Source organism: Crassostrea angulata, chromosome 1, assembly GCF_025612915.1.
Source record: "Crassostrea angulata isolate pt1a10 chromosome 1, ASM2561291v2, whole genome shotgun sequence".
In the NCBI taxonomy this organism is placed as follows: domain Eukaryota; kingdom Metazoa; phylum Mollusca; class Bivalvia; order Ostreida; family Ostreidae; genus Magallana; species Magallana angulata.
The window spans coordinates 54,219,709-54,242,280 of record NC_069111.1 but is presented as its reverse complement, the minus strand read 5'-3'; the positions used below and the strand labels follow the sequence as shown (position 1 = coordinate 54,242,280).

At 32.2% G+C, this 22,572-nt stretch overlaps 1 protein-coding gene across 1 annotated transcript; it reads left to right on the top strand.

Annotated features, from left to right (window-relative positions):
* Positions 1-14,500: 14,500 nt before the first annotated feature.
* LOC128193032 (uncharacterized) lies at positions 14,501-21,792 on the top strand. Its single transcript, XM_052866210.1, has 5 exons — positions 14,501-15,701; positions 18,225-18,296; positions 18,462-18,566; positions 18,821-18,892; positions 19,898-21,792. The coding sequence occupies exons 1-5, from the start codon at positions 15,290-15,292 to the stop codon at positions 21,790-21,792; spliced, it is 2,556 nt and encodes an 851-aa protein (XP_052722170.1). The 5' UTR covers positions 14,501-15,289.
* The last annotated feature ends 780 nt before the right edge of the window (positions 21,793-22,572 follow it).

Sequence of the window (22,572 nt, the reverse complement as noted above, 5' to 3'; positions counted from 1 at the left end):
TGTAAAATGAAATTGTAAATCATTGCCAATATATTTAAATATGTTCAATAACAAGGTATTTATTCTTTATTTGAGTTTCATTAAGTGTCAGATGGGCAAGGATAGTGAATTTAACATATTTTACTTTATGGGGTCAATTACGAGGATTTAGAAAATGTTTATGCAAATAAATGCTAAGTGGTGAATAAATATTGAAATAGTTTTTAAAAATAGCTTTTTAAAATGAAATATTTCAGTTCTGCAACTTCTTTAGCCATTGCAAACAATTTAAATCAAAGTACTGAAAGTACTGGAAGCGCTAGGCCTGGGAGACAGTGTTAAGATATACCGAATATTCTGAAAATATTTGTGAATTATATTTGAATCGGAATTTGTTCATTTGCGTAAATATGCACTAACCAAGAATTCTGAAATGAAATAGAAATCAGATATATACAATAATCTTTTAAGCGATTAATGCATGTTGTCGTGTTTAAGTGAAATCAAAATACTGATGATTTTAAAAAGGTTACCGCCACATTCACAATTAATCCACGTACATCGTTTATTTGATTGTAAGGTCTAAATTTCTACCTTCATGATTGATTTGAAATTTTAGAAATTTATGGAAATCGAGAAGCTTTGTAGCAATTTTGTAATGTTATAACTAGTTAGATTTAGAAATATATTGCTAATATGTAGCAGAACTTGTAAACCACAAAATAATGAACTTATAAATATCGTGGTGGCAAATTACGTTAGCAAAATAAAACACCAAAAGGTTTTGAAAAAAGTAAGATAATACTGATCGCATTAATGTATTCTTATATACATGTACTTGAATAAAATCTTTATTAATTAAAATAATACTGATCGCATTACAAATCTGTCTAGTAGGAAATGCAAGCTATTCTTCTAAATTTTAGCTTTGTTATTCGAACAACATTAATTTTCTGCCCTTCTGCTTAACATATGGGCGTAAACACCTCTAACTTAATTAGTTAGAATATTAAACAATATGCAGCTGCCTCTCATATATTTAAGTACTGGCTAGATAGTCTATTCCGTGGTTTATTTTTATCATTAAATTTAATCAAGTCAAGCTCGCATCTCAACAGACGAAAAGTGTGTCGTGTTCATACCAAGTGTTACTAAAGGGAGGTGTGTGTTTTCTTAGATGCATATGAGGGTTCATCGTATGTTCTCTTACCGTAGGTTCACGTCAGAATATAGATGAAGCAATATAATCTCTGAATTCTCCTTTGAATTCTGGGCGTTTCGGTCCATAACAGGGGCTGATTTTTTTATGAGATTAAAGTGTAATTATATCAATGATAAATTACTAAATACAAGCAAGTAAAAGTAGACAACTCCATTATGGAGAAGCAAGAAAAGATAAATCTATTAACTCCTCTTGAATTATTTTTAAATGGTTTCATAATATATTAACTTTAATAGAGAGTTTCATTCTTTTTCTTTTTTAAATATGAATTTACTCATTTCTTTCATTGAAATCCTAAGCAGAATAAAATATCCCCCCCCCTCAGCCATAACCCTTGCCTTACATATCGGTTAAATTTTAATTAAGATGACAGCTTAATTTTTTTAAAAAAATTTTTTGTGTCAGTAGACGTTGTTTAAGCATTATATTAATTAATTGACACTAAATGACCATTTTTGCCACACCCTGCATTAACAACCCCTTCCCTATACACTATATGAGTGTTTTGGCCCCGTCCTAGATTCAAATCCCTATATTGGGAGACATGAAATTTAAAATTTTGATAGATTGCTTTATTTTCTTTCTTTATATGCAGTCAGTTTGTACTGAGTATTAGCAGTAGTAAAGAAGGCGAGTTTTTTAAATATTAAATGCATTACTGCTATATGATTATTTTCGCCCTTACCTCGAGAGACATGGAATTTATAATTCTGAGAGGGGTCATCTTGGTTTACAAAATCATGAATTCAGTTTTCCTTACAGGTGAGTGGAAGTAGAGAAGACAGTTTTTAAACATTATAAGCATTAACACTAAACATCAAGTTTGGCCCCACCCTATACTAGAGTCTAAACTGATTTTCTAGTAGACTTCCTGCTTAATATAATTATGAAGTCACTTTATCTTACAGATGTGTAAGAGTAGAGACGATTTCAAATCATTAAATGCATTTACACTATATAGCCATATTGCTTCCTCCCTTACGGTCTGATCAAATGGCTATGGATTTCACCATTTAGCTTCATTTTACTGGTTTTCACGGTCATGACCAAACACGCAAGAAAAGGTAAATTAAAAAATGTCATGCAAAGAAAGAACAAAAATACACATTCAGTTGCAAAAAACTTGTTTTAATCATATGTTATATGTTATGCTACAATGTATAAAAGAAATAAGAATTCGAAAGAAGCTGAAATATATATATACAGGTGTACTAAAATTAATAAATCAATGAGTTAATAATTAGTTAATATATTGACATCACAATTAATGGTAAGTGAAATAATTGAACTATGTGAAATGCTTATTTAAATAAGAATACACCAAATCAACCTTTTCTCCTGTGGAAGTATATTTTTATTGTAGTCCGCAAACAAGTCACTATAAACAATATCCGCTTGGGACTTTCTTCCGTTTACGAAACACACCTGAAAAAGTACGATTGGGAAAAAGAGTTTTGTTACGAGCATGTTGTATAAAACAGATTCATATAGTTTCTATCCAAAAATATGAAGTATTTTGTTTAAGATGCGTACATCTATCAATCTGTCAATGTAGTACAATAATCTAAGCAATGGGCACACTTACAGAGCATTACGGAAAGTATAAAGCGAATTAATAAGTAAACGTGTAATTGTGCAATATCGATTCTCCATCAGTAATAACAAAATTGAAATAGACCTATTGGTTTGAGCAAATAATTTTAAAACCTATCACTTTACATCTAAATTAGGTTTGTAGAACATTTGATCAGTATTATTTTGTTAACTTTATATGGTCATGATATCAGTATAACATTGATAAACAAAGCCTCAATAGTACATTAATGAATGAGCAAGCATAGACATTAATCGTAAATTAAATGTAAAAGCTAACGTGTGGCAACCCGTTTTTCGTCCCACTGTAAATGTGTATGCTTTAGCATAAATACATTTATCTCAGAATGTTTAAATGTTAGTTATTAAGATTTTCAGTAAATAGATACTTAAAATGAAGTAAAATTTCTTTTAAAAATTCAAACAGAGTCTGTTATTACATGGATTATCTGTTGCTCTCTAAATATTGTACCCTTGGCTAGCATAGAGACGATAGAAAACAACTGAAGAAAAATCATTAACTCACTCAACAAATAAGTGTTAACATGGTAATAATGTTCTATCGTAACCACACCCCCCCCCCCGAAAATGATGAATTTCAAACACATTACTTTGTTAAAATGCAGGAGGTAACCTTTTTTTGATTGGTTTATAACTTTTTCATTGTTTATATTTAGAGTAAGAAAAGTGAATGAAGCCGTAAATTTAAAGGAAGACAACAAAGTCAAACTTATTTGAAGATCGGCGAATGCGTGATTTTTATGACCGTTGTTTTGTTGATCTCAGCTAACTTTTATTCTTTACAGGTATTCAATACTGTAACAGTAAATTATGGAACGCCAAATTAACATATATTCAAATATTTGTACCTTTCTTCAAATAATTGTACCTATCTTCAATCAATTGTACCTATCTTCAAATTGAATTAGAGATAGGTACAATTCAATTATACCTATCTTAAATTCATTTGAAGATAGGTACAAATGCAATGAATTGAAGATAGGTACAATTGAATTAAAGATAGGCACAATTGAATTGAACCTATCTTCAATTACTAAAATATTGGCAATAATGAATACTCCCTGTATAGTAAGTGACTTATTCTCTTGTCCTTGTCTTGATGTGAACGCTTGTTTAAAAATGAATGCCACTGAATTTACCTTTATTTCTTCTTTCATCTTCGTTGTTGGTGCTTCCCTCGTTTCCCTCCATGTTGAAATGTCTTCAAGAGAGCGTTCATTATTTTAAACAATACACAATATGAATTGAACCTAGGTATAATTGAATTGTACCTATCTTCAAATCCTTTATAGATATGTCTGAATTGAACCTATCTTCAAATCAATTGTACCTATCTTTAAATGAATTTTACATATCTTCAAATGAATTAGAGATAGGTATAATTCAATTGAACCTATCTTTAATTGAATTGAAGATAGGTATAAATCATTTGTACCTAAGTATAATTCATTTATACCTATGTATAATTCATTTGTACCTAGGTATAATTATTTAGAGAAAGGTATAATTATTTACACCTATCTTCAATTCAATTGTACCTATCTTCAAATAATTGTACCTATCTTTAATTCAATTGTACCTATCTTCAAATGTTTTGAAGATAGGTACAATAATTTGAAGATAGGTACAAATATTTGAATATATGTTAATTTGGCGTTCCATAGTAAATGCAAGTAAAGCCGTCCACATCGCTTAAGGCACAAGGCAAAGGCTAACAGCCAGTTAGCCAGTAAAAGCTAGCAGAAAACTTATTTATGCATTAATCTAGACTAAAGCTAGCTGCCACTACTCTAGTTTCATTAATATTCAACGGTATCAAATTTCGTGGAAAAAGTGAAAATCACAGTTTCAAGGATACGTAAATTCGTGGCCAATGAACCTATCAATACAAAACGATAGTAGAAATTGCACTTCAATGAACATTTAATTTCATGATTAAACTTAACAACGAAATCCACTGAAATTGGTATTCAGTGATTATTGATGAAACTGCAGTATGCCCATAAAATTTAGCAGACAACTTATTTACTTTATTGATTTTATGCATAAAATTTTTTTGATATTTATTTAATTATGTCGATGATAACGTAAAATATATTTTTCTGTTTAAGTACTCTCGGTACTTTGATTATGTTTTTATTGACTTGTACGTTAGTGGCTGATAGTGTCAGCCTGGTTTTTATGGCGACATTGTCTTTTATATGTCATTGCGATTTAATAATGCGTTCACGCATTTATATATGATTTCTATTTCTTAACGTTAATTAAACTACTTTATTACTGAATGACTATTTATGTATAACTCTGGAGATTTCTATTTATGCTTATTATTTATTTGTACACGTATGCTCCCCTTGTATCAAAATATTTGGTCTAAGTGAATAAATTGGACTTGAACTTGACAATTGATTTTTTTCTATGTTTGAGCCGTGATCCAAATGAATATGTCATAAGAAGAGGATATTCGTCATTCAACAGCACCGGTTGAACTTGAATATTTGCATGGTGGTATATGGTTATTGTATTCTGTGATGAGTCAACACACAGATTGTCCATCAATTACTCCATTCTTCATAATATATTAATGCATGGTTGTTATAGCAATATTGTAATATTGAAAAGGTTGTGGGATTATTTTCTTTTATGAGAAAGTATACTCATGCATATAATCACGTAACATAGATTTGAATGATCAAGAATGTTTACTATTGTAAAAAAGATATGAACATGTTTCTACAGGAAAAATGTTTTTGATTACAAAGTTTTGGCATTGACACATTTAGCCATTAATTGGGAAAGGAGGTACATTAGCTGAACAATGAACTAATCATCCTTTTGTTTGTAAAATGAAATTGTAAATTATTGCCAATATATTTAATGTTATGTTCAATAACAAGGTATTTATTCTTTATTTGAGTTTCATTAAGTGTCAGATTGGCAAGGATAGTGAATTTATTTCACTTTAGGGGGTCAATTACGGGGATTTAGAAAATGTTTATGCAAATAAATGCTAAGTGGTGAATAAATATTGAAATAGTTTTTAAAAATAGCTTTTTCAAATAAAAACTTTCAGTTCTGCAACTTCTTTAGCCATTGCAAACAATTCAAATCAAAGTTCTGAAAGTACTGGAAGCGCTAGGCCTGGGAGACAGTGTTACATGTAAGATATACCGAATATTCTGAAAATATTTGTGAATTATATTTGAATCAGAATTTGTTTATTTGCGTAAATATGCACTTACCAAGAATTCTGAAATGAAATAGAAATCGGATATATACATTAATCTTTTAAGCGATTAATGCATGTTGTCGTGTTTAAGTGAAATCAAAATACTGATGATTTTAAAAAGGTTACCGCCACATTCACAATTAATCCACGTACATCGTGTAGAATGTTTTATTTATTTGATTGTAAAGTCTAAATTTCTCCCTTCATGATTGATTTGAAATTTTAGAAATTTATGGAAATCGAGAAGCTTTGTAGCAATTTTGTAATGTTATAACTAGTTAGATTTAGAAATATATTGCTAATATGTAGCAGAACTTGTAAACCACAAAATAATGAACTTATAAATATCGTGGTGGCAAATTACGTTAGCAAAATAAAACACCAAAAGGTTTTGAAAAAAGTAAGATAATACTGATTGCATCAATGTATTCTTATATACATGTACTTGAATAAAATCTTTATTAATTAAAATAATACTGATCGCATTACCAATCTGTCTAGTAGGAAATGCAAGCTATTCTTCTAAATTTTAGCTTTGTTATTCGAACAACATTAATTTTCTGCCCTTCTGCTTAACATATGGGCGTAAACACCTCTAACTTAATTATATTACCGGATGTTAGAATATTAAACAATATGCAGGTGCCTCTCATATATTTAAGTATTGGCTAGATAGTCTATTCCGTGGTTTATTTTTATCATTGAATTTATTCACGTCAAGCTCGCATCTCAACAGACGAAAAGTGTGTCGTGTTCATACCAAGTGTTACTAAAGGGAGGTGTGTGTTTTCATAGATGCATATGAGGGTTCATCGTATGTTCTCTTACCGTAGGTTCACGTCAGAATATGGATGAAGCAAAATAATCTCCGAATTCTCCTTTGAATTCTGGGCGTTTCGGTCCATAACAGGGGCTGATTTTTTATGAGATTAAAGTGTAATTATATCAATGATAAATTGCTAAATACAAGCAAGCAAAAGTAGACAACTCCATTATGGAAAAGCAAGAAAAGATAAATCTATTAACTCCCCTTGAATTATTTTTAAATGGTTTCATAATATCTTAACTTTAATAGAGAGCTTCGTTTTTTTTCTTTTTTAAATATGAATTTACTCATTTCTTTCATTGAAATCCTAACCAGAATATAATACCCCCCCCCCCCCCCTCCAGCCATAACCCTTGCCTTACATATAGGTGAAATTTTATTAAAGATGACAGCTTAATTTTTTATGCAGTCATTTGTTTCTGTGTCAGTAGACGTTGTTTAATCATTATATACATTAATTGACACTAAATGACCATTTTGCCACACCCTGCATTTACAACCCTTCCCTATACATTATATGAGTGTTTTTGCCCCGTCCTAGATTCAAATCCCTATACTGGGAGACATGATATTTATAATTTTGATAGATGGCTTTATTTTCTTTCTTTATATGCATTCAGTTTTTATTCAGTATTAGCAGTAGTAAAGAAGGCGAGTTTTTAAAACTTTAAGTGCATTACTGCTATATGATTATTTTCGCCCTTACCTCAGGAGAGATGGAATGCATAATTCTAAGAGAGGTCTTCATGGTTTACAAAATCATGAATTCAGTTTTCCTTACAGGTGAGTGGAAGTAGAGAAGACAGTTATTAAACATTATAAGCATTAACACTAAACATCTAGTTTGGCCCCACCCTATACTAGAGTCTAAACCGATTTTCTAGAAGACTTCCTGCTTAATATAATTAGGAAGTCACTTTATCTTACATATGTGTAAGAGTAGAGACGATTTCAAATCATTAAATGCATTTACACTATATAGCCATATTGCCTCCTCCCTTACGGTCTGATCAAAGGGCTATGGATTTCACCATTTAGAGGAGTCCGTGGATATCATAACCATGCATTCAGCTTTAATAAAGATTTTCTTAGATAATACATGTTCACATTACATTTGAGTTTATACCTGTTTAATATATGGCCATATTGGCCCCACCATTACTGTCTGGAGCCCTGACCGAGGGCCATGAATTTTACAATTTATGTAAAAAATTTGGCTTTTTGCATATTTGGGTTCAGCTCTAGTGCCCCTGGGGTGATAGAGCAATGAATGTCACATTTAAGAATCTTCTTACCATAGAGATGCTTCAAACCAAATATGGCAACAATTGGCCGTGTAGTTTTCTAGAAGAAGTTAAAAATTTAAAATGTTTAACCCACGACGACGGACGAACACTGATAGAAATAGGTCACCAGAGTCTACTCAGGTGACCTAAAACTTTAATGCTTCATGATAGTTGTTATAAATATTACAAAGGCAGTGATTGTCAAGAGACAGAAACCCAATTATCTGCGAAATATTGTCCAACAACAGCAAAACAGTTTTTCAACGTGACTGCGTTATCATTGTTAGACGATTCTTTCTCTGTTTTCGTTTTTTTGTCCCATGTATTTTTAAGAAACTTTTAATTTGCTCGAACCAACAGTTGTGGAACATGTCGTTTCTTATCTGTGAAAGACGAAGATGAACTGAGCATGACCAAAACATTAATAACTTCGCTCATGTTCAGAAAAAATAACGTTTATATACAATATAATAGCTGTCCAAAAAGACGTTTTTAGGTATATTTTCGCTAACTAGGTGAAAAACACCACAATATTAAAGAAAAGGGTGATTGCGAAAGACACACGCTCGCCGCTTTCGAATGGTATTATAATAATAAAAACAACCATTTTAAGAACTGTCATACACACTGCAGGGCAGATAAAGTTAGGTACAATGAACATTGACCGTATTTGCAACGCTAATTCAGCGACGGTATGCCCACCATGTTTTATAGAATAAGTTGCATTTAAAAATTTCCACTCTCCGTGTTTAGAGTGAGAGATACTCTTTGAATGAAATTGTTTAGAACTACTGACTTTCGTCAAACTCTTTAATCCCTAACAGTCTTAAAGTAATAAGAACAACAACATGTGCATCTTTCTGCCCTTGTGGTAGTAGATCTTTGTTGCAATCTGTAAAAAAAAATCTCAATAAAAACATCTTCATATGTCTTAAGGTGCGCCCAAACGAAGCGATTTTCCATCAGAATTTATCATCTGATTCGCCTTTGACTAAAAGCGTACCGTGTGACCACCTAAATAAGAATCCGAAAGCAAAGTCTGCGGTCGATTAATAATCTGAAAGTGCGTCCAATTTTCAATCGACTTTCTGGTGAGAATCGTGACGTCTAATTAGTTTTCCTGCACAACATATTATCATATCAAAGTAAAAAGCATTTTAAAAAAAGGATTTAAACAGATTAAATTCGAAGTGATTGATTTTATTTTCAGAAAATCTCCTTTAATTTTTTACCTAACCTTTGATTCGTTCTTTGAGAATGTGGGTTTGAATCTTTTATGAAGGACAAAAAACCCTCAAAAACCCCCAGAAGACAAAGAAACAAACAGAAATTAAGGGAAGGAAAAAAAGAACCGATAATCTTTCAATCATTACCAGCCAAATGGGAAGGGATGGAACGAAAACCCTTAGCTAGTAAAGAGGTAATTGCTTGTATCCCGATGTCATAAATGTTGTTTGCATACCTAAATGCGTGCAAATGTAGGTTATTATTTTAAAAATTAACTTTAACGAAGCCGGGTCTAATTTGTTTTGCCTTAGATTTTTGAATGACATTTTTTACATGAATTTCTACTGATATAATTATTATTTTTAGATAAAAAAAAATAAGACATTTACCACACCGTTTGTTTAAGGGGTCATCTCAAAGTTTGTTAATTTTTAACATTGGACCCTGTGGGAATTTGCTTGAAATGTATCAATTTTGCACATATTTTTTTTTACATTTCTTTTAAACTTTTGCCCTAGGGATTACTTTTTCTATTCTACATGTCAAAGTTATTGCGAAAAGGCATCAAATGGTCAAATAAAAAAAAAACCTTTTACCTCGTGGTTTGTTCCAGGGGTCTTATCGAAGTTGTTTGTTTTGTATGCACAATTTCCCAGTTTGTCAGATAATGGCTATTTTTTATTTGACAAAGACGAAAATGGTGATCTTTATATTATTATTAAAACATTCAGACATATTTAAGTAATAAATAAATATATAACATCACATATTAAGGGTCATTAATATAAAATACATGGTTACTAAAATATATGAATTAAGGTATATTTAAGAAAACGTGACATAGGGCTAGGCTTGCTGAACCCTCTTCACGTTTTCGACCCGAGCCTAAATATAGAATATAAATCGAGACATTTTTGTTTATTTCACAATATAATATCAGTTTTACGCATCAAACGAGCTATTTTCAACAAATTTTGCTGAATATCTGCAGTGGAAACTATTACGCCATGGCGTCAACCAAGCAAAAAGATGACGTCACAATACAAATGAAACGCTGCGCGAAAGACTGCGTACACGTTCTGAACTCGTTAACTGAATTTAACATTACTCCCAATCCCGATTAACTGCATGAAAAATTCAACCTTATTCAAACATCCTTCAAAACAAAAAAGCCAGGAATCTTGCAGGAGAAAGAATAAATGCTTCCCTAAATATTCGTGGAAAGTATTCTTCGCCTAGTAGGCATAAATATGCATATAAGAGTACAATTATACATACCCGCGCAAGTGACAAAGATAATTGTTGTTAATTAATTTATCATAAAAAACATGGAAAATTATAATGTAACATAAATGGTATTTATAAGTCTTATGAAATATAATATTTTTTATGATTAAGTAGGGGCTGATAAAATGAACGAAAGCAAATGACCAACGTTTGAACATCTCTAAACAGATTTTTAAAACCTCATTTCAAAAAAACAGAAGAAAACATTGTAAAATCAAGTTGTTATATTTCATGTACGAGACATCTTTACCTAGACAATTTTATTCTTTGCAAAGATAAAATTAGGATTTAATGACCTTAATGAAAATGATTCAATAAATAATAACGTAACTTTAAGTAAAGTTTTTCATTTTCAGTCATTAGCTGAAATTGATAAAAATGACGACAGCTACCAAGAAATGGCACAAACAACTCCTCTATACATACATGCATGATTCCTCACTTACTGTGACAGATGATGTTTACTTAGTAAATAGTTGTTAAATGCACCAGTACTTGTCCAGTTGTTAAAAATAATCCTTGAAATCATCACTGATGACTTTTGCATTTTCGCTGCAGTGATTCCCCCGACCTGCAGACTGACCATTCCAGTACCCTTATTTCATTGCATGTTCAATTCACAGGCAAATGATAGCAATAAAGTTGGGTCGCAGGAAGTTGTGTAATTTACAACACAGTACTATCTTTTTTACTTTTTCTGGTGACAGCAAAATAAATACACGTAATCTCAATATCCTGAACCTATTGCAAATAATGCCAAATGCATTTTCTACGATCCGGTGAGTTCTTGATAACCTGTAATTAAAAATTCTTTGCCCTTCGTCTCATAAGGTATTCCTTAGGATGGAAAGCTTCGTCCCCAATTATAACATCTGTTATAATTGGGGACGAAGCTTTCCATCCTAAGGAATACCTTATGAGACGAAGGGCAAAGAATTTTTAATTACAGGTTATCAAGAACTCACCGGATCGTAGAAAATGCATTTGGCATTATTTGCAATTGGTTCAGGATATTGAGATTACGTGTACCTATTTTGCTGTCACCAGAAAAAGTAAAAAAGATAGTACTGTGTTGTAAATTACACAACTTCCTGCGACCCAACTTTATTGCTATCATTTGCCTGTGAATTGAACATGCAATGAAATAAGGGTTCTGGAATGGTCAGTCTGCAGGTCGGGGGAATCACTGCAGCGAAAATGCAAAAGTCATCAGTGATGATTTTAAGGATTATTTTTAACAACTGGACAAGTACTGGTGCATTTAACAACTATTTACTAAGTCACAGTAAGTGAGGAATCATGCATGTATGTATAGAGGAGTTGTTTGTGCCATTTCTTGGTAGCTGTCGTCATTTTTATCAATTTCAGCTAATGACTGAAAATGAAAAACTTTACTTAAAATTACGTTATTATTTATTGAATCATTTTATTAAGGTCATTAAATCCTAATTTTATCTTTGCAAAGAATAAAATTGTCTAGGTAAAGATGTCTCGTACATGAAATATAACAACTTGATTTTACAATGTTTTCTTCTGTTTTTTTGAAATGAGGTTTTAAAAATCTGTTTAGAGATGTTCAAACGTTGGTCATTTGCTTTCGTTCATTTTATCAGCCCCTACTTATATCATAAAAAATATTATATTTCATAAGACTTATGAATACCATTTATGTTACATTATAATTTTCCATGTTTTTTATGATAAATTAATTAACAACAATTATCTTTGTCACTTGCGCGGGTATGTATAATTGTACTCTTATATGCATATTTATGCCTACTAGGCGAAGAATACTTACCACGAATATTTAGGGAAGCATTTATTCTTTCTCCTGCAAGATTCCTGGCTTTTTTGTTTTGAAGGATGTTTGAATAAGGTTGAATTTTTCATGCAGTTAATCGGGATCGGGAGTAATGTTAAATTCAGTTAACGAGTTCAGAATGTGTACGCAGTCTTTCGCGCAGCGTTTCATTTGTATTGTGACGTCATCTTTTTGCTTGGTTGACGCCATGGCGTAATAGTTTCCACTGCAGATATTCAGCAAAATTTGTTGAAAATAGCTCGTTTGATGCGTAAAACTGATATTATATTGTGAAATAAACAAAAATGTCTCGATTTATATTCTATATTTAGGCTCGGGTCGAAAACGTGAAGAGGGTTCAGCAAGCCTAGCCCTATGTCACGTTTTCTTAAATATAGCTTAATTCATATATTTCAAAACAGTAACCATGTATTTTATATTAATGACCCTTAATATGTGATGTTATATATTTATTTATTACTTAAATATGTCTGAATGTTTTAATAATAATATAAAGATCACCATTTTCGTCTTTGTCAAATAAAAAATAGCCATTATCTGACAAACTGGGAAATTGTGCATACAAAAAACAACTTCGATAAGACCCCTGGAACAAACCACGAGGAAAAAGTTTTTTTTTTTATTTGACCATTTGATGCCTTTTCGCAATAACTTTGACATGTAGAATAGAAAAAGTAATCCCTAGGGCAAAAGTTTAAAAGAAATGTAAAAAAAAATATGTGCAAAATTGATACATTTCAAGCAAATTCCCACAGGGTCCAATGTTAAAAATTAACAAACTTTGAGATGACCCCTTAAACAAACGGTGTGGTAAATGTCTTATTTTTTTTATCTAAAAATAATAGTTATATCAGTAGAAATTCATGTAAAAAATGTCATTCAAAAATCTATGGCAAAACAAATTAGACCCGGCTTCGTTAAAGTTAATTTTTAAAATAAAAACCTACATTTGCACGCATTCAGGTATGCAAACAACATTTATGACATCGGGATACAAGCAATTACCTCTTCACTAGCTAAGGGTTTTCGTTCCATCCCTTCCCATTTGGCTGGTAATGATTGAAAGATTATCGGTTCTTTTTTTCCTTCCCTTAATTTCTGTTTGTTTCTTTGTCTTCTGGGGGTTTTTGAGGGTTTTTTGTCCTTCATAAAAGATTCAAACCCACATTCTCAAAGAACGAATCAAAGGTTATGTAAAAAATTAAAGGAGATTTACTGAAAATAAAATCAATCACTTCGAATTAAATCTGTTTAAATCCTTTTTTTTAAATGCTTTTTATTTTGATATGATAATATGTTGTGCAGGAAAACTAATTAGATTCTCACCAGAAAGTCGATTGAAAATTGGACGCACTTTCAGATTATTAATCGACCTCAGACTTTGCTTTCGGATTCTTATTTAGGTGGTCACACGGTACGCTTTTAGTCAAAGGCGAATCAGATGATAAAATCTGATGGAAAATCGCTTCGTTTGGGCGCACCTTAAGACATATGAAGATGTTTTATTGAGATTTTTTTTTACAGATTGCAACAAAGATCTACTACCACAAGGGCAGAAAGATGCACATGTTGTTGTTCTTATTACTTTAAGACTGTTAGGGATTAAAGAGTTTGACGAAAGTCAGTAGTTCTAAACAATTTCATTCAAAGAGTATCTCTCACTCTAAACACGGAGAGTGGAAATTTTTAAATGCAACTTATTCTATAAAACATGGTGGGCATACCGTCGCTGAATTAGCGTTGCAAATACGGTCAATGTTCATTGTACCTAACTTTATCTGCCCTGCAGTGTGTATGACAGTTCTTAAAATGGTTGTTTTTATTATTATAATACCATTCGAAAGCGGCGAGCGTGTGTCTTTCGCAATCACCCTTTTCTTTAATATTGTGGTGTTTTTCACCTAGTTAGCGAAAATATACCTAAAAACGTCTTTTTGGACAGCAATATATTGTATATAAATGTTATTTTTTCTGAACATGAGCGAAGTTATTAACAGTGCGTCTACGAGAGAGTCAGGCAGATTCCAAAAATGTCAATTTCTGGAGTTTTAATAATTGTTATCATTTGTCTCAAAAATCCAAGAGGGGTTGCCAACAATGAAGAAAATTGATATTAAAGTTTGTTTATTTGGTTTGTATTCTAAGGCCATGGTACCATAATTTCTTGATGTAAGGCGGCGTGAAATCTAATACAACTTAAATGGGTTCCATATATGTGCCTAAGAATTTTGCCATAATTCAAAACATTTCATAGATAACATGTACATTTATTGATTACACTGTAATTAGGGGCCTAATTGATTGCAAAATATCAAAATTCCGATGTAATCTGTTGTCATGACAACCCAATAAATGTAACTGGTAACTGGCCAGAATTAATGTCTACCATTGCGAAAATAATCTCAATATAAAAAAGGGTTTGGACGCCCCATTTCAAATTTTCAATAAATATTTAGAAAAAATGATTGTTAAAAAATGTAGAATTAAAATTTTATGTTTGGGTTTTAAGGGATTATGAAATACTTCTAATTTTAGTGGAGGTGACTAGATAAATTTAGATAATTTAATACAAAAAATCCAAAAATTTAAGTTAAAATTAGTTTTCTGAGATATTATAATGCATAAATGGTTAGAAAAATTAAAATAAACAAATACGTTGCTCAATGTCTTCTAAATTTCGTATCATATGGTGGAAAACAGAGTTTAGATTAATTTCCCTTTGCTTCACCTCTGGTTATCTCCCCTTTTATTGCTCTCCCCAAAGGAGGTAGAAAATTTGTACCAGTGGAGGGAAATAATGGCTTCTCCTGGCAGGAGCTCAGGCAGCCCTTCTACTATCTGTGACTTTGCTAGGTCATACAGACATAGACCATGTGAAGGTTTGACAGAGAGTATTTCTTCCTTGACTGATGATATATTTCAACACTTAAAACGATGTCAAGCATCAACACGACATCAGACAAGAATCCCAGAAGGACTTCTGCTACTGTTTCGCAGTGGCATATTTGTTGTTTCAAAGGATGTTCTTCAATTAAATGTATGCAGAAGTCACAGGAATAGTCTTTGTACTCACTGGTACAAAGACTCTCGGTGCTGTATGCACCCTCTACATCCACCAAATCATAGGGAGAAGCCAGACAGAGGATTAACATGCACGATGGCTAAAGAAATATGGCTGCACGAGAGAGTTGTTGTGCCTGTTGGAGCTGGTAAGTCTTACGGTAAAGTTAATAAAGTATCTTATCTTTTATTCTAAATTCATAAACAAAATGATGTGAATGGGAGAGGGGCGACATGTCATTGAATATTAATTAAATGTGTGACATACAGTTGCCAGCTGGTTACAGGCCTATAACAGGTCAAGTACAATCACTAGATTTAGCTACATAGCTTGATTTAGCTTCATAGCTTTATTACTTTCCTGAAGTAGGATATTATTTACACTTAGGTGCCAAAAGTATGTCAATTTTTTTCTTTTCACTATATATTTCATTGAAAACCAACTTTTTTCAAAGACTCATTTAAAAATAACTCCTTGACCGATTTTAAAAAGACTTGGATTGATAAATTTAAATCTTCTATGACTTTTTGGCATCATATTTAATTATTTTTCCCACCTTCAGTTCTTGAGATTTGATGTTTACAATCCAAAGTAAGATTTTACGGCTCTAATATTGCAAAGGATATATAGTAGAGCACTTGAAAAATATCTTCGTGTTGTGTTTGAAATATGAAATTTTGCATATGAGTTCTCAAAAAACTATTTCATTTTATGTCAAAAAAGTGCAAATTGAATCTACTTTAATCAATAAAAATTTCATCAAAATTTTATTAAAATTAATATAAAAAACCTTTTAAACATAAGCCTTGTTTTCAAATGAAATATATAGGGAAAAAAGAAAAGTTGACATACTTTTGGCACGTGAGTGTAGCTACTTAATCATACTTGTCATAATTAAATGGGCATTTGTACTAAAAGTATCTGAAACAATTCATAAAAAAACACTCTTTAAAATGTTGCTCTTTTTGCACAAATGCAGTCAAGTTCTCAAAGTTTTGGGGCTATATACATGTATGTACAACTCTTTATGTGTTACCAAACAGTTAGTTTTTAAATGGAATAACAACAGGTCCAGCACAATCTCCTGATTAAGCTATATAGCTTGAAAAAGCTATATAGCTTAATAAAGCTATTCCGTATAGCTTGATTTAGCTATTTTGTCAAACAGTTTTCATAAATAAGGATTTTTTTCAGCATGTGAACAAAATCGCACTTTATTGCAGTGATAGTTTTCAACTTTGAACTGTTCTGTAAACAATGTATGTAAAGATAACCCATCAATATGTGTCTCTTTTAGAGACTTTGCATTCAAAGGTCCGAAAGTTTTGGGGCAACTGATTCATGACAGTTACTTCTTGTGTGTATATATAAAGAAGGTATGGTAATCAAGATAATTGATTGGTATTAATTCAACATAATCTTACCCACGCCTCAAACACTAGAAATGCATGTTTTTCTTAAAACTGCATAAGGTGGCTCACTACACCGTGAAATATTTTCTCAAATCAGCAGAAAATTACTTAATTATAATAAATATCATAATGGATAAGAAATTTAATTCAAATAGGCAAAAAATGTGCAATTTTTGATGAAAAATTACATTTTCAAAAATTTAATTTAGTAAACATGAGCAAAAGCTCCAGGCGGATTTGAACTCATGATCTGCGGTTCAGAAGCCCATAACTTTAACCTCTGAGTTGAACTACCATGCTATACAACCCAACTGAACGATATAAACAGTTTAACAAAACATTTAATTAGCCATCTTGTGACGTAGTGTCTTAAAAAGTACAAGTCTAGGTGTAGTGAGGTATCTTTAAAGCAGTGATGTTTTAACTATTTTTGCTCAGAGTTGCATTTATATAACTACAAAGTAAAGAAATAGGTTGACAGTTCCTTGGGACTTTTCGTCTGTTTTATATTTATATAAAAAGCTAAATTGCATAAAGGTAGCTAAATAAACCTACTTCAGGTAGGTTAATAAAATTATGTACGTAAATCTAGCTACATAGCTAAATCTAGTGATTGTACCAGACCTGTATAACTTTAGGAAAAAAATTTGTATAACTTTAAGAAAAAAAAGAAATTATTATGTACATTAAGACAAATGACAGGATTTAATAGTTTAATTAAATGTATTTACAGTTTGAATTACATGATTATAAGATATTTTTATTAATCTATTAATGAAGTAATACCTTGTACAGAACTAAACATTCCCTTGTTTCCCTTGTACACTGGCTAAATATTCTTTTTTTTTTAATCTCAGTGTCGTCTCCTCTACCATAGTACATGTATTATATATATGGACCTTTTGAATTTCTCAATAGAATATGTTCATTAATAATTTGTACACACAGTGCTTAGAATTAAATTCAATGATAAATACATCGGGATCGGCATACTTATTCTTAAAAAACTTGAGCTTTGTAAATAATTGATGATGCATTAAGTATGGTATGCAGGTCCTGTTGTATTATGAGGTCTGTACAGCAGACTGAGCCTTCATGTGCACTCGCCAAATTTTGCATTGCACTTTTGCAGGTATGAGAATTTAGACGAGTGCTTGCGAGCACTTGACTTGTTCTGCTGATCATGCCACACGTTGCAATTTGTACATGTATTAAACTTTTTTTTTGAATGAAATTTAATAACTGATTAAAATTTTCAGGTATATGCAGAAGATGTTCAGAAAGACACAAGACAACCTATACCACAAAAGTAAACATTGAAAGTGATGTGGGTGAGTTCATTTTTTGTAAACTTTCCATGATAAAAATTGGATAGCAGGTTTTATCTCCTTATATAACATTAATTTGTGCATATGTGCACCTTATATACAATGTTTTAGCACTAATACTGATCATTGATTCATCATTAGCATTGATACTGATTTGATTCATTTTAGGAGATTTTTTGAAGCTTGCTGCACATTTACAAGCTAGTGATGATGAAATTTTAAACAGTTTGCCAGATACATGTATATCAGAAGCAGATGAAGTTACTGTTGGAGGTAAATTCTTTTGCCATAAACAGCTCTTAATAAAGTAGAATCAGCAGAATTGTCTAAATACAAAATATGATGGAACATGGTCTAGAGTCATTGTTCAAAATGTATGAGGTGGTTCCATGGTAGGCACCCCCCTTGAATTAAAAAGTGCTTATATATCCTCTCTTATGAAGTTAGCCCTATCTTTTTTATTGCAGTGCTCAATTAGGAAACTTTATAATCACACCACATATAATTACATCTTGTTTATTTTGTAGGTACAGGTAATGAAATACTGGATCAAGCACAACATGCTCAAGAAGACAATAGTTCTTTGCATGATATATCAGGTAATATTTTGTTTCGCATTAGCTACGTTTACAGCATTATGCATTGTCGGAATGAATTTTAACATATTTTATGCCCCTTGAAGAATGGAAGGCATACTGTATGCAGGGTTATTTTCCACCCATTTTATTTCGCCCTTTTATACTTGTAAAAGAATTTGCCCAAACTCAGTTGTCTAAAAGAAATATATCTGAATTGTTTCAATTCACACAGTTTTGAATTTTGCTAACTGACAACAAGAGCAGAAGGGGCGAAAATAAAACGGGGGCGAATAGTTCTCTCTATACAGTATTCTTTGCTGCTGTTGGTCCATCGGTCTGTCTGTCTTTTCACTTTGCAGTTATTATCTCTGCAAAGGTTGCAAATACATGTATTGAAATGAAATTTGATATACAGATTTTTCAATTTTTAGTTTCTGGTCATTATCTCTGCAAAGTTTGGTACAGTAAAACACGGTTATAAAGAACACGCTTATAATGAATTGACGCTTACAGCGAAGTGAATTTCATTCCCCAAGTCTCTATTTCATGTTGTAAACTTGACGGATATAACGAATTACGCTTTTAACGAAGTTAAATTGGCCGTCCCTGAGAATTTGTTATAAGCATGTTTTACTGTATACTGATTTACAATCAGACAATTTTTGACAGAGTCATGCCCATGTCCATGGAAATGAGGGGAGGGGGCATAAATGTTTTATAAAGATCTCTTGTTTAAAAGTGTATGATGTATAGCATAACTTTGGTTACAAGTGTGACATGACATTATAAATGGTAAACTGTAAGATGGATTAAAAAATTACAAACTTGTAGATGAATGAATATCTCTCTCTCTCTCTCTCTCTCGTGAACTATTGTTTCTGATGTTGGCAAATTGGTTTATATATATAAATATACTTTTCTGTTCTAAATGTATATGTGTAGACATGCATCTTCATAATGACCATTCATAACGGTAACAATATTACTTACAAGTATTTACTGATCATTTTTATTTAATTCTTACAGAACAATCTAGTCAGCTCTCAGAATTTTCGTCCACTCAGTCCTCTCATGGAACTGATAACTGGCTACCACCAACATACGATCGGGATAAGTTGAACAGAAGCATGGAAATTCTCTCTGAAGGCAAATTTACTCCAATGCGATTTACCTTAAACACACCATTGGAAGATGTTCAACAGTCTACAAAGGATTATGTGACTCGAAAAGCCAAAGAAGTAATTCACTATGCTTTAGAATGCATTGCACCACAGCAGGAGGAAGAATTAATGCAACTGGTGTGTAGAAAATACTTCAAGGCGGAGTCAGATGGTATTGATATTATACCTGATGCTTTAACAGAAGCTCTTATCAAAGCCTACAATGATGCTAATGGACATCAATGCCAAATCCAAATACTCTCCCTGTTTGTAAACAATTTTTCAAAGACTGAACTTTGTAAAATGGTGCATGGCCTAACAAAGTATAAAATTGACTGTGCAAGAAAATACGCTTCCTTGAATGGACCAGGTCAGATTATTGATCCTCCAAAGGTTACCCGTGTTAGACTTTCGAGATGTCAAATACAGCATTTTATTGAATTTTTGTACAGTCCATCAATTTGTCAAGTGGTTGGATATGGTTCCAAGACTCTTCATTTATCATCTGGATTACAAATAAAAATTCCAAAAATGATTCGAACAATGATTGCCTCAAGAATTATCAATGCCTATGAAGTGCTCTGCACAGACAATGAGATAAAAATGCCATCTAGGGCAACGTTGTACAAGATCATAAAAGTATGCTCGGCCTCACAGAGGAAATCTTTGAAAGGTCTTGACAGTTATACAACAGATGGAATGGAAGCAATGGATTTGCTCCAGAAGATACTACACAGACTGCAAGAAAACGGACTTTCAAGAGACAAAACGAAAGAGTTATCAGAAAAGCTTCTGGATATAAACCAGCACCTGAAATTTGATTTGAAAATGCATCTCGCACAGTCCAGTACTTGTATCGACCACTGCCTAACATATGCATTGTCTGATGAAAAGACAGCAGAATTTACATCGGATTGTGATCATCTCCACAATCAGAACTGCATAAACTGTAGAAGTATTCCAAAAGTTATGGATGAAATTGCAAGTTGTTTATCAGCGGCTAATCTAGCAACTGATCTGCAGAAGGAATTGGCACATGATTTTGAACAGTCAAGAAAAAACATACATGAATGGAAGGCCCATATTGTACGAGCTGTGAACCAGGATATGAGTAAAAGCAACATCATTGAAAACTTAAAGAGTAACCAAGCACTGCTGATAATGGATTGGGCAATGAAATTCCTGCCTCAAAGTTTTCGGGAATCGCAGCAAAACTGGTTTGGGAAACAGGGTTTGAGTTGGCATGTTGCATGTGCAGTTTTTCTAGATCATAGTGCCAATGTAGAGAATCAGGAGAACAAATTTCACCTCGTGTCATTTGTACACGTATTACAAGGAGGAAGTCAAGGTTGGATCTCAGTAGCTATGATTCTTCAAGATGTTCTAGAAAAACTGAAATGCCTTAATCAGCATCTTTCCGAAGTTTATTTAAAATCCGACAATGCAGGATGCTATCACAGCATGCCACTTATGTCCTACATTTGGAAGAATTATGACTTGCTACAGCTCAAAGTAAAAGAGTATAATTTCAGTGAAGTTCAGAGTGGCAAAGATCTGTGTGATTCAAGAACTGGTACATGTCGCATGCATATTTTAAAGTATGCAAATGAAGGTAACAATGTGGAAAATGCACATCAACTGAAAAAAGCCTTGGAGAGTTATGGGGGAGTTAAGAACACATTCATTTCACTGGTTGATATCAATACAGAAAATCCTCCCGATTGTCAGGAAACATTAAAAACTTCAAGATTAGTCAGATGAACAATTTTGTGTTTGAAGAAGAAGGCATCAGAGTGTTTAAAGCTTATGGTGTTGGTCATGGACACTTGATCCCCAAGAGCACTCTTGAAAAGATATCAAGTAACTTTGCCTTTGATGAGACCAGAATTGAGGTATATACATGTAGTTTTAGACTGTGTATTATAACTTCTTTTGGTGCATGTTAATTTGATGAAAGTTCAGTGATCATGAGCATTAAATTTGCCTAAATGAGAATACTGAGTAATTTAATTCTGGTTGTAATGTGACATTTGATTGGATAGAAAAAATTAGTTACATTTGTATAACCTGGCTTGCACGTCACAAGACTTTTCACGATACCCCAATTTCAAAAATGTACTAATCTGCTTGACGTAACGTTTGACTTTGAACAGATTAATATCATTTTTAAAAGTAAAATGTACTCAATTTGTACATCAAATCACAGAAAATTGAATTACAAGGAATGAACTCAGTTTCCACCCAAGTTATACTCGTATAAACTGGCATGGAGCAATTTACGCTTTTTATACCTATTTATCGCAGATGCTTGAAATTTTAACACACTTTTTGTTTGTGCATGACATATTGTGGGATATATTTTTGTACCATTCGGATGCCAATTTTTTGTTAAATGTCGACTGCTTATTATGCATATTCACATCAGAGCCGGGGTATCACTAGTGAGCGTTGACCCACAGATACCTTGTTATCGGCTTTGCGGATCGTGGATTATAAAGCGTAAACTGCCCCAACTCAGGTTATACTCTCATAACTTGGGTA